The sequence below is a fragment of the Panthera pardus genome, unplaced genomic scaffold (assembly GCF_024362965.1).
Source record: "Panthera pardus isolate Hobbes unplaced genomic scaffold, ASM2436296v1 HiC_scaffold_16, whole genome shotgun sequence".
NCBI lineage: Eukaryota > Metazoa > Chordata > Mammalia > Carnivora > Felidae > Panthera > Panthera pardus.
The window spans coordinates 94,914,174-94,927,366 of NW_026526721.1; the positions used below are offsets into that span (position 1 = coordinate 94,914,174).

The 13,193-nt window shown below is 36.0% G+C and overlaps 1 protein-coding gene across 8 annotated transcripts in view; it reads left to right on the forward strand.

Annotated features, from left to right (window-relative positions):
• The window catches only part of PHC3 (polyhomeotic homolog 3), an 82,468-nt gene that overhangs the window by 16,070 nt on the left and 53,205 nt on the right, over positions 1 to 13,193 (forward strand). For 6 of the 8 annotated variants that reach the window (XR_002077649.2, XR_002077648.2, XM_019440540.2 and 3 more), the window contains 2 exons: positions 6,375 to 6,533; positions 8,549 to 8,647. The exons of 1 other annotated variant lie outside the window; for it this stretch is intronic. Coding sequence is in view for 5 of the 7 variants with exons in the window: in XM_019440540.2 (XP_019296085.2) it covers positions 6,375 to 6,533; positions 8,549 to 8,647 (258 nt within the window). In the remaining 2 variants the exon portion in view is untranslated. The remainder of the gene's footprint in view (positions 1 to 6,374; positions 6,534 to 8,548; positions 8,648 to 13,193) is intronic. One more of the 8 variants, XM_019440543.2, reaches the window with a different exon arrangement.

Consider the following 13,193-nt stretch of genomic DNA (forward strand, 5'->3'; position numbering starts at 1 on the left):
ATTTATTTTTGAGGGACAGAGTGAGACGCAAGTGGCGGTGGGGGTGGGGGCAGAGAGAAAAAGAGACACAGACCCTGTAGCAGGCTCCAGGCTCTAAGCAAGAGTTCAGCACAGACCCCGACACGGGGCTCAAACCCATGAACCGTGAGATCATGACCTGAGCCTAAGTTAGATGCTCAACTGACTGAGCCACCCAGGTGCCCCTAGTCATGGATTTTTAAAAATGAAATCTCAAGTGATTGAGTTTATGTTTTGGACCTATTCCAAAACTTAATAACCACCTTAAAATAAAATTGTAGCCTGAATATTTGTATGGTCATGAGCAGCTTTACCACATTCTTGTAAAATATTCCAAAAGTACAGCAAAAGTAAAAAAAAGTGTTAAGTCCCCTTCAGCCCTCTGTCCCCTTCTGCCTTCTTTCAGTCCTCTTCAGTCCTTCTGACTCCTCAGTGTGCTGGATATCCCTCCATCACATCTTTACCTATGCATTATGGACATATAGAGCATAAAGAAATGTGTGTAGTAGCACCTGGGTGGTTGAGTCGGTTGAGTGTCTGACTTTGGATCAGGTCATGATCTCATTCGTGAGTTCAAGCCCCACATTGGGCTGGCTGTTGTCAGCGCAGAGCCTGCTTCAGATCCTCTGTGCCCCTCTCTCTGCTCTTCCCCTGCTTGTACTCTTTCAAAAATAAGTAAAACATTAAAAAAAAAAAAAGAAATGGGTGTGTATATGTTAACACATATTTTTATGCACTGGGAGCAGTGTTCTGCATTCTGTGTTTTACACTCCATGGTGTCTTGAGATCTTTCTGTGTTAGCACACAGAATTCAATCTTACTTAAGCTATTGCATAGTGTTGCATAGTATGGATGCGCTTTATCTTATATAACCATCTCCATTGCTGGACATTTTAAGTTACTTACCATATTTTAATTGTTTCAGCATTGCAGTTTTTCTAAGATGTCAAAATCTGAAAGCAAATGGGAGATTATGAGGTTTCTTGTTTGTTTTGCTGTTATGTTTATAGCTTGAATCTCAGATAGTAGAAATAATGGTTTTCTATAATAAATAGAATACACATTTTATTTCATAGTAGTATTAAAAGTGTGCTGTCTTGGGGCGCCTGGGTGGCTCAGTCAGTTGAGCGTCCGACTGTGGCTCAGGTCATGATTTCGTGGTCTGTGAGTTCAGGCCCTGTGTCGGACTTTGTGCTGACTGCTCAGAGCCTGGAGCCTGCTTCAGATTCTGTGTCTCCCTCGCTCTCTGCCCCTCCCCCGCTCATGCTCTGTCTCTCTCTCTCTCTCTCTCTCTGTCAAAAATAAACATTAAAAAAAATTAAAAAAGCGTGCAGTCTCTTAAAGGAAATCCTTTAAGTAGATATTATTTGAAATATTAGGTAGATATTATCTAAATGGGCAGATATTATTTGAAATATTAATATTTTATTCTTCTAGACACTTGAATTACCTACTAATACCCACTGAATAATGAGCCAGGAAAAGGTATACACTGCATTGAAGTGGTAAAAACAAAACAATGTACTAAACGTTAAAAAAAAAAAAGGAAAATAACATTTCCTTTCCTATTTTAAAGTAACACCTACATAGAAAAGACAAAAAAGAAAATACACATTATCCCAAATTTTACCCGTAGTGGGGATTAGTCACCTTTAAATTTTGGTGACTGTTCTTCCAGAGGGGCGTGTGTGTGTATCCATATATATATGAAATTTAATCACATACAGTTTTATGAGTGCATTATTGTGTGTATATACTATGCATTCATTTTTCTCTCAACGTGTTTTTCACATGTGATATGTATGTATACATGAAGACATTTTCACATAATTATGTAAGTGGGAATGCAAGGAATGTACTCTATATGTTATTCTACAGTTTTTTCATTCTTCAGTGGGTCATTAAAGATATTTTCCTGTCATTGAATATTACAGATATATATTATCCTTTTAATGTCTGTGAACTATTATGTCTCTGTAGACATACCTAATTGATTTTGATCAGTCATATAACAGGAGTGGTTCTCAAATGGGCTTTGGCTTTAGGGAGAATTCTGGGCCGGACACCCTATGTAACCTCCTTTTGGGCAGATACCAAGATGGTTGGGAGTCAAATGGCTTTTCTTGGTATACGTGGTTTTCTCTGGTAACTCTTGGAATTAGTGCTTTCAACTGGGAAGAGAGCTTCCGTAATAAGGGCTCAAGGAGTATGGGTCCTTTATGGAGTATGGGTCTTTGGGTATGAGGTGACAGGATTGGCCAAGGCTTTAAAGTGATAAGAAATTAGGAATGTTGGGATGGAATTAACAGAGAATATAATCCAAACAGTTAAGGGCTCTGGTTCAGGTCAACAGACCAAAGCAGAGAGTAGAGAGGCTTATCAGTTGTGGGAAGGAAAGGAAGTTTTTTTAGTTAGATGAGTTGTGGAGATGGACTTCTCGCACAGATACATTTGCCCTCATGGGTTAGGCATTTGTGAGGAGACACTTGCTATGTGGAACTTAAAAATAAACATGATATTGGTTTTTTAATCTTACAGCCTGCACAGAATGGAATGCAGGTGGTGAGGAAGTTACAATTTAGTTTTCGTACTTCCTTTTTTTCTTTTTTAAGAAAAAGAAAAGCATTCTGTTTGTACTTTGTGTTCTGCTTCCTTACAGAGCACTCTCAGGCATTTTAGCTACCAGCAAATCATTTTTTATAAAGACTTTTTTTTGTGTTTCTGTTTAGAGTGTGTGGTCTATTCTTACTAGAGTTCCTCCCCGCCCCTCCCCTTCTTCCTTCCACTGACGAAAAAAAGTGCCATGGCACTATTACTGCAGAATGACCCAAATTAGCAAGTGATCAGGGTGTAGAAGACAACTCTGAACGCCAAAGCACATGGGTCAGAAAACCTGAGTCCAGTTTTACCCTGCTAAGTGATTTAATCTTTGCAGCAAGGCTTTGTTCAAAGTGTCCATTTGTAGAGGTATAGGAAAATAAAAAGCTTTGGGAGGGGGCTATTAATAATTTATTATAAAGCACATCAAAAATAGAGTTGAACTAATATTACCACACTGCCTCTGCCTTTTTACTCTGCTTTGTTAGGGACTGTACCAAAATGGCTTTTTTTCTCTCATACACATCTACTGATACTCTGTGTTGGGCTTATATATTAATTAAAATTATGGAGTGTGCCTTAAAATAACATGGCATTCATTAACTCAGTAAACTTATTGAATGAAGGTACTTTTGTATATATTGGATATATTAAGGCAAATAGTCCATGATCCCCCACCTTATAGAAATTATTGTTTATAAGAGATAGAAGTATATGCTAGAAGTATATGGATGATAACAAGCAAAAAGGAAGGGAAGTAGTTCTACTGTGGGATGTAGGGATGCCTGAAAAAAGCTTATTAGAGCAGATGATTTTTGGAAGAGGGTTGTTCACTACCTAGGTGCCGATGGGGTGGGGCATGGGCTAAGGGGATGCTCAGGCCAGTCCAGAGCATTGTTACTAGGGCCACAGAGGCCTGGGATATTATGATATTGCAAGTAGCTTCATATGGCTAATGTGAAAGTTGTGTATGGAGGAGTGAAAGGAGTTGATGCTAGAGAGGTAGTCAGGGGAGGTTGAAGCTACCCAGATTTTTAAATGGTCAGTTAATTAAATCAGGGAAAGACTATATGGCAAGTAAGAGGAAACAAGATTTCAGGCATGGAGGTCAGTTTGCAGCTGCTAAAGTAATCTAGCTGGAAGTGCCATAGGCCCAAACTCTCAAACTAAGTGATTAAAAATCAAAATGAAAACAAAGAAAATAAAGATGTATAAACAGTAAGGTGTGACCGATTTTGTATGTTAGTAAAGGAGAAGGAAGATTCAGGATGACTTCCATATAATCTGTCTTATGGGATTTTAGAGGATACCTGTGGCCATTTGAGGTGAAGCTGGTTTAAGAAGGAATTATAATGAGTTTGGTGTATGAACACACTGAATTTGAGTTGATAAGAGATATCCAGAAAGATGTATTCTGTAGGTATTTGGATCTGGAGCTCTGAATGAATTTATAATCAAGGATTGAGAGTCATCAGATTTGAGGTTTTTTTTTTGAGACTGTGGTAGTGTAGATGTGATAATCTAGGAATTCATAAAGAAAAGTGTTGAGAACAAAACATGAACACTCTGGGGGTGGGCCAGAAAGAAGAGCTGGTAAAGAAGATTGAGAGGGAATGGTCTGGAAGGAATCCACTGAATTTGTTAGATGGAAGACATTGGTGATTATTGCTAATGGGATTTTAGTGGTGTGCCAGGAGTAAAAACCGTATTGCAGAATAATTCTGTGTATGATATTCATTGCCTTTATGCACTGAATTCTAGATTTAAGTACACATATTATTTTTTATTTGTATTTTTTTTATAAAAAAATTTTATTCAACGTTTGTTTTCTTTTGACAGAGAAAGTGCAAGCAGGGGAGGGGCAGAGAGAAGGGGAGACACAGAATCTGAAGCAGGCTGCAGGCTCTGAGCTGTCAACACGGAGCCCGTATTTTTATTTTTTTAAATGTTTATTTATTTATTTTGAGAAAGAGAGCAGGAGAGGGGCAGAGAGAGAGGGAGAGAATCCCAAGCAGGCTCTGAGCTGTCAATGCAGAGCCTTACATGGGGCTTGAAATCACAAACTGTGAGATCATGATCTCAGCCGAAATCAAGAGTCAGATGCTTAACCAACTGAGCCACACAGGTGTGCCAGTACATATATTTTTTTAAATCAAAAGATAACATAAGTTTAGAGAATTCATTAACCAACTCTTGTGTACCCACTATACTGTTTTTTTTTTTAACGGTTTTATTTTTAAACAATTATAGACTCCTAGGAAGTTATGCAAAACCTCCAATATATCCTTCACTTAGCTTCCTCCAGTCACTCTTTTAGTTTAACAGATAGATACCTTATTCATTTTAACAGATGTCCTGAACTGGTTTAAATGCTAATGTTTTGGGATGGGTTATGGAACTGCAGGTGGTGTAAATTTGATTTTGTATCCCCCATATGGTGCAAGCCTGGTGTTATGATTCTCATCGGAGCCTCTCTCCTTCCATTGAAGGCAGGGCAGATGGCAGGCTCCCTTGCTGCTTCTCAGGGCACATGGGTGGAGCATTTCCAGTCCCTTTGCACGTACTGAGCACCGCTTTTGAAGATCTCGGCTCAAAATAGGGGTTTTACCTCCAGCTCTTGCCTGAAATAGGTTCAGAATCAGGTCTTCTATCTCTAGACCAGGATCCCCTGAGACTGCCTTCCTGTCAGCTAGAGCTTACATCTTTGAGTTACTTCCTTTCTGGAACCTGGGAATTCCACCCCCCAATCCTTGCCCTTTAGGAGTTCAATTGTATTCTAGTTTTTCTTGTTGATTTGGCATTTCAGTGAGTGTATTTGGGCACATAGATGTATTCGTCTAGTCTACCTTGTCGCTTGAATCAAAAGTCTAATAAACTGCTTTATAATTTATTTCTTAATTTTAAAGTATTGGAGGTCAGGTTATATTACTCTTGTTAAAATATTTATTTTTAATATGGATAATACATAAACATTAAAAAATCAAAATAGAGAAATAAAACACAAAAAATACGAAAAAAGGATAATATATGCATGTGGTGTGAAATTGGAAAGATAAAGGCTATATGTGTTTCCCTTTGTTCTCTACCTGCTTCACCCAGTTTGCTTTTATAGATAATAACCATTTATCAGTTTTTTATGTATCCTAGAGATAGACTGTGCACTAGTTTTCTTTTTTTTAACAGCAGTTTTAACTTTAAGGTAGTGCTTATAATTTAATTTTGTAATCAGTATTCAGGATTTTTCCGTTTGACAAGTAGTAATTGTATTCTTTGAGAGCTTTTGAGGGAGAACGTTATACTAATTATGTGTTACACGTATGTTTATATATATATATGTGAATGGATTATCTGTGTTTTAATTTTTGTTCACTTGAGAAAACCCTCGAAATGTGACAGAATCTGACAAAATAGTATAAACTGTTGATTCAAGTGTTATAAGGAATATTAAAATAATGGAACATTAACCCTAATTTTTAGGAGGTAGTGGAAATGATATTTTAAGATGCTGGAATCTTATCAAAACACCTTGAGGATATCCTTAAAAATTATCCTGATTACTAATCAGTACATAGTGTTGTTTGCATATGTGCAGATAATTGCCCAGAGAAGTGAAGGAGGCTCCGTCAAAGATAAAGCCCTCTCTTTTAGGTTCCTTAGCCATAGTTTATACCATTGATTGCCTAACTGCAGCTTGGTGAGATTCACTGGCACGGAAACAAAAAATGGAAGCCTATGACCTAATATGTTTTCTTCCTTAGATCAACCTCTCCACTTCTCCTACACCTGCACAGTTAATAAGCCGTTCCCAGGCTTCCAGTTCTACCAGCGGCAGTATTACCCAACAGACTATGTTACTAGGGAGTACCTCCCCTACCCTAACGGCAAGCCAAGCTCAAATGTATCTCCGAGCTCAAATGGTAAGATACGAGCTACCAAATTTTTTCAGTGTTTAAGGACTTGAGAGAGATCAAAATGTTTCTTGATTTGATGCAATAAGAGGCATTTTTAATATTTAAGAAATGTTTAACAAATTTTTTATATGTGTGCTTAGCTCTTATACATATATGTCATGAAAAATTCTACTTTTAATTGGTAGGCCTTCTTGGTGTATCAAATAGTAGCAACTTTGGGAAGCTAACAGATTCTGTAACATGGAGCGATTATTTTTTAATATAAAGTTTTATTGAATTCAAACCTTTTTCACATTTTTACATCTCTGAAACTGAGATGCATTTATAACTGATGGCATCTTACAGTATTATAATTGAGAGTTGCAGTGATATGAAAGCCATTGTGTATCTTTGACATCCTAAATTTGATGAAAACTTGGTGGTTAACTGTTAAGTTAGAATTTATGTTGTGGAATCTTCTGAAATCTGGATTGGAGTTCCTGGTAGTTTACCAGATGCTTTTTAGCTTTGGTCATTCCCATCTCAAAATCTGAGAGGTATTTGTGTTCTTGTGTTTACTTTGATCTTTTGTTAATACAGGAATGTTAATTTGGCTATTCTTTATTTGAGTACCTGCTGATTTCCTAATTTGACTATCGAGCTTCTTTAAGGAATGTAGAAATTGTTGACATTTACTTTATTTGGTGTCTTTACAGGTAGCTAGACAAGAGCTTTGGCCTAATATATATTTATTTATATTCTTTTTTGTTCAGTGAATGGAATATATATCTGGATCACCAGTTTTCCACTAAAATGACAGAGTTTTCCATCATATTTCTAAGAGGAAACCATGACATGACCGACCTTTTATTTACAGATTATTCAGTAGACATTACCATATTTCTGATTTTATTTCCCCAGGAGATCTTATTTAATTAATAATATGCTTTAAAATTAGACTGAACTATTTGAAATGACCACTTTGACCTCTTTATAAAACTTGCAGGTTCACATGGTTCAAGCTACATGGAACATTTTCTCTTGAGGTTTCCTGCTTTCAGCTGTTTATTCTGGGAATTACCTTCTTGTGAAAGTTATACTTGGTTAATTCATTTAAACTTAGCATATAAAGAACTGAAATTTAAAAGATCTTTTGACTGGTAATTTTAATTTAAATAGGAAACTGAATAATTTGTAATGCAACTTTCAAATAGAGCATTTACACATTGTTTGAAATAACTCTCATAATTTATTAAATTGGATTGGATAATCTCTGAGTGGATTGTATTGCCTTTTTAAACTAATGGCATTCTGTTTCAATATTAAAAAATAACATTTGAAGAGATGGTGATGATAAATAAATCGAGTATGTCTTCCTTTATTTGATGTGAAGCTTTTTTGCAGGTGTTTCATTGTTGTATTTTGACATGTTGTGGCATTTACATTTGGAATGAATATTTCTTTATGAATAGTTTTAAAATCAAGGGCAGCCTAGGTTTGTACTATAGATCCCATGTGGCTGAGTGAAATACTATAGTGTAGTTTGTAGCATAGTTATCTTTTGTGATGAAGAACACTGAAAAGACTTTTGTGTTTCTTTTCAGGTTTCTCACTGAAATTTGTATTCAAGAGTAGTGACTATGGTTGTCCACTGTAAATAACTTCCATTTTAGGAATCCTGCCATAGTTTTAAGCTGGCAAAAGTTTAAGCATCATAATAGCTTATTTGGGGCAAAATTTGGTATGAGGATTTCATATTACGAAAATACATTTTCTTTTTTGAGCACTGATTTATTTTTCTACTCATCAGAATCATGAGCTGTTTCAAACTGTTTATGGTTTTTTTATTTTTTTAATTTTTATTTTTTTTAGTTCTCTATTAGAAACTTCTCTTTGTCACGTAAAACCTTTTGCTTAGGAGACAATCCTAAACTGCATTGTCTTTCTGTCACAAATTTCAGTCTCTCTTGCCTGCTATACATTGTGTGTGGGACACGTTCTTTTTGTCTTAGGGTATTTTTTTGGTTTTTCTGTCTGTACAGCTGATTTTCACACCCGCTACCACTGTGGCTGCTGTACAGTCTGACATTCCTGTTGTCTCGTCGTCATCGTCATCTTCCTGTCAGTCTGCAGCTACTCAGGTGAGCTTGTCTGCTTCATAATGTGGTACTTGAGGTCTGGATCTTCAGGTTAAAGATAAGCATACGTTGTGTTTAAGTTACTGATGGTTACAGTGCTCTCTGTCGTACATTTCAGATTGGAATTTAATAAAATACCATGAGAACTTCAAGAAGGTTTTTTGGTTTTATACAAATTATATTAAAAACAAAACAAAACCAATCAAAACAAAACAAAACAAATTATATTGCCATTAAACACAGATATTTAGGTTATTTGACCTTAATGAAAGTTAACTTTCACTCAGTGAGGTTTTGCTGTTATATATGTTTGTTTTATTATAAGGCAGATTTATTGCTCTTATTATGTGAGTTGTATTCTTTTGTGTAGATTGTTTTGTAAGCAGTTGTGTAATAACTAAGTCAAGATAGATTTTAAGTTTAAAAGTGAATTGGGGATATTTTTAATTTGAAAAATTGAATAGAGTATTATCTTGTTTGGTACTATGAAAGAAATGAACCTTAATTTTCTCCTCACCATTCACAAAAGTAAACTAGAAGTACAATGTAGACTTAGAGGTAAAAGCCAAAACTACAAAATCTCTACAGGAAAACATAGCATTATCTTCACAACACTAGGGTAGACAAAGCTTTCTTAGGACACAAAAAGTACTAATCATGAAAGAAAATAACAAATTGGAATTTATCAAAATTAAAATCTTCAAAAAACATTGTTACCAAAGTGAAGAGGCGGGCCATAGACTGAGGAAAAATGTTCATAGTACATACATCTGGCAAAAGACTGTATCCAGAATATACAAAATATGCTTACAACTCAATTAAGATCGTGAGCAATTCAGTTAAAAATGGGCCAAAGATTTAACACTTTGCAAAGGAAGATATACAAAAGGCCATGATAAGCACATGAAAAAAATGTTCAACATCATTAATCCCTTTAGAAATCAAAATCAAAATCACAGTGAATATCACTACACACTAGAATGGCTGAAATGAAGGAGACTCATAATACCACGTGTTGGTGAGAATGTGGAGCAACCACAGTTTCATAATATTGCTGGTGAGATTGTAAAATGGTTCAGTGATTTTGGAAAACAGTTTGTCAGTTCTTTGTAAAGTTAAACATATACTGGGGTGCCTGGGTGGCTCATTCAGTTAAGTGTCTGACCTCAGCTCAGGTCATGATCTCACGGTTCATGGGTTCAAGCCCCACATCAGGCTCTGTGCTGACAGCTCAGAGCCTGGAGCCTGCTTCGGATTCTGTATCTCCCTCTCTCTCTACCCCTCTCCACCCCCTCCCCCCCGCCCCTGCTCATGCTCTGTCTCTTTCTGTCTCTCAAAAATAAATAAATACAAACAAAATTTAAAAAAAAGTTAAACATATACTTAACATATGACCCAGCAATTCTGTTTATAGGTGTTCACTCTGAGAGGTGTGGAAACATAGCCATATAAAGATGTGTAAATGAATGTTTGTGGCAGCTCTATTCAGAATAGCCCTGAACTGGAAACAACTAATGTCTTTAAACTGGTGAATGGATAAACAAATTATGGAGTATTACTCAGAAATAAAAAAGGACAAACTCCTGATGCATCTCAGAAACATTATAATAGCAAATAATGCAGACACCAGACAGTATCTACCTTGTGATTCTATTTATGTGAAATTCTAGAACAAGTACAGCTAATCTATCGTGAAAAAATTAGATTGATGGTACCTGGGACTGAATGTGGGAGAGATTGACTGGTTCAGGGTATGGGTGAACTTCTGGGATGATGGAAATGTCCTGTATTTTCATTAGGGTGGTGGTAACATGGTGTATACATATATCAAAATTCAGTAGAACTGGTTTATTCATCTTACTGTATGTAAGTTACACCTCAGTAAAGATTAAAATGAATTAAATTGAATAAGTTTTAATTTGTTTTTTTAAAGATTTTATTTTTTTAACTAATCTCTATAACCCAGCATGGGGCTTAAACTCACAAACCTGAGATCAAAAGTCAAATGTTCTACCAACTGAACCAGCCAGGCACCCAGAATAAATTTTAAGTGAAAACAATTGTATAGAATAATACTTTGTATGATAGATACTGTTTAGGTATTTTTCCATAAAAAATGTTTTAGATACGTATGGCAGAAATAGGTGTATCTTAGAATCACCCTTAGCTTTATATTTTTAATCTCAATTTTTTGGTAAAAGGTAAAAAATGAGAGAGTAGTAATATTCTTTGATACTTTTTGTAGAACCTCTTTATTATTTATTGAATAATAAAGACCATTTTGCATATATCAGAATATAAAGATGGTGGTCAGGTTTCTCCTAATGTGCTCTGTGAGCCCTCCACAATTCCTTAACTTTGTTGTACTTTAGTTTCCATATTTACAAAATGAAACCTTTGTTAACTTTGTTTTTTGAGCTCCTACCTTTTTTTTTTTTTTTTTTTAAGTTTATTTTGAGAGAGGGGAGAGAGTATTTGCATGCGCACACGTGGGAGAGGGGCGGCGCAGAGCCCTACATGGGGCTTGAACTCATGAACCAGGAGATCATGACCTGAGCTGTGAGCCTTTTTGATATATCTTTGTGGAGTGAATTTGTTGAAGTAATGATCTTCCTGTTTTCTTTTGGTTTTGTAAACCTAATAAAGGAAGACCATTATCAACCTCCAGAATATGTTTATTTTTTTAATGATTGACTTTGTTCCAACAAAATTCTAGTTGATTTACAAGATGCATATAATAAAACGAGATAAAAAAATTGAAAACATGCATGAAAAAAGCAGAAATTAAAATAGGAAAGTGGCATGGAGTTAGGAGTGAGGTTCCCGAATCAAATTACATGCATGAAGTCCTCCATGGACTTAATTTTATCTCCCACTTCAGTTATTTATTAGTTGTATAACTTTAGCCAAGTTATCAAACGTGTTTAATAGTCATACATACTTGCAGGGTAAGTTGAAGTATGAATAGTAGATGTATTTAGTGTCTAGAACATTATAGGCACCCAGTAGTTTTTTTGCAAAGGGAAGAATAGAAAGACCCGGGTTCAGATTCTGACTTCAGCACCAACTGCCAGCTTTGTCACTTAACAGTTGATTGATTTTGGACGAGGTCATAGTGTAGCATAGTGTTATAAGTTTGGTCTCTGGAGCCAGACTCTCCCGATTGGAATACATGCTCTACCACTTTCTCATTGTATATCATTGATCTCTTGCCTCAGTTTCAACAGTATAAAATAAATATTTATAAAATGCTTACTTCAAAGTTTTGTAGTGAGGATTAGATATGTTAATAGTTGAAAAATAGAACAATATCTGATACGTAGCACTCATTAGATGTTTTTGTTACTATTACCTGGGCTGAGCCTCACTTTTTTTTTATTTTATTTTTTTAAGTAAGCTCTCCACCCAGTGTGGAGCTTGAACTCTCAACCCTGAGATCAAGAGTTGGCACACCCAGGGCACCTGTGTGGCTCAGTTGGTTAAGCATCCAACCTCATCTCAGGTCATGATCTCATGGTTCGTGGGTTCGAGTCCTGTGTCGGGCTCTACACTATCATTGCAGAGCCTGCTTGGGATTCTCTGTCTCTCTGCCCCTCCCCAACTTGTGCTCTCTCACTTTCTAAATACATACATACATACATACAACATACCTTAAAAAAAATAGTTACACACTCTACAGACTGAGGCAGCCAGGTGCTCTGAGCCTCAATTTCTTCACTGTAAACTAAAATAGCTCAGAGTTGTTATAAGGAATAATGAGACAGTACTCATAAAGTACTTAGCATAGTGCTTGGCACCTATCACATGCCACTAATCACCATTTTTGTTATACAGTATCTAAAGATGAGTCATGAATTTGGTTCTTAGGTTTCAAGTAGCTAATAGTGAAGAGAGAAAGACAACCATTTAAATGATTCATAGTTTCCAAGGTAGAATAAACCAGTTGTTAAGGAAACAACTACATGCTCTCTAGAGTGCTCTAGAGTTGTGTTGTGGGTTCTCATGGAGAAAACATCTTACAGTGTCTTTAGTAGTATCTTTAAATGTGAACATAGTCAAAATAATTTATAAAAGTGACTCTTTGGGATTCAGGTTAATGTGATACAGGTATTTGGCTCTGTGATGATCTGACTTAATTCAAGGATAGACTTTGAGAAACTAAAGGAATGGATTGACCTTTAGGAATTTATCTACAAATGTTTTTTCTTTATTGTGGTTTTGAAATGGCAGTGAATCAAACTGGCAGTGGTAGGGGATGCTAATACTTTGAATATTCTTTCCTCAAATTCAGGGCTGTTTTGAAATATTTGTGTTCCACTTTGTTAATTTTTAAACTTATATTTGAAATTTTTATTTTATTATATTAAAAAATTTTTTTAAACATTTATTTATTTTTGAGAGACTGAGCACGAGCTGGGGAGGGGCTAAGGGAGAGGCAGACACAGAATCCAAAGTAGGCTTCAGGCTCTGAGCTGTCAGCACAGAGCCAGACGCAGGGCCTGAACCCATGAACTGTGAGATCATGACCTAAGCCGAAGTCGGATGCTTA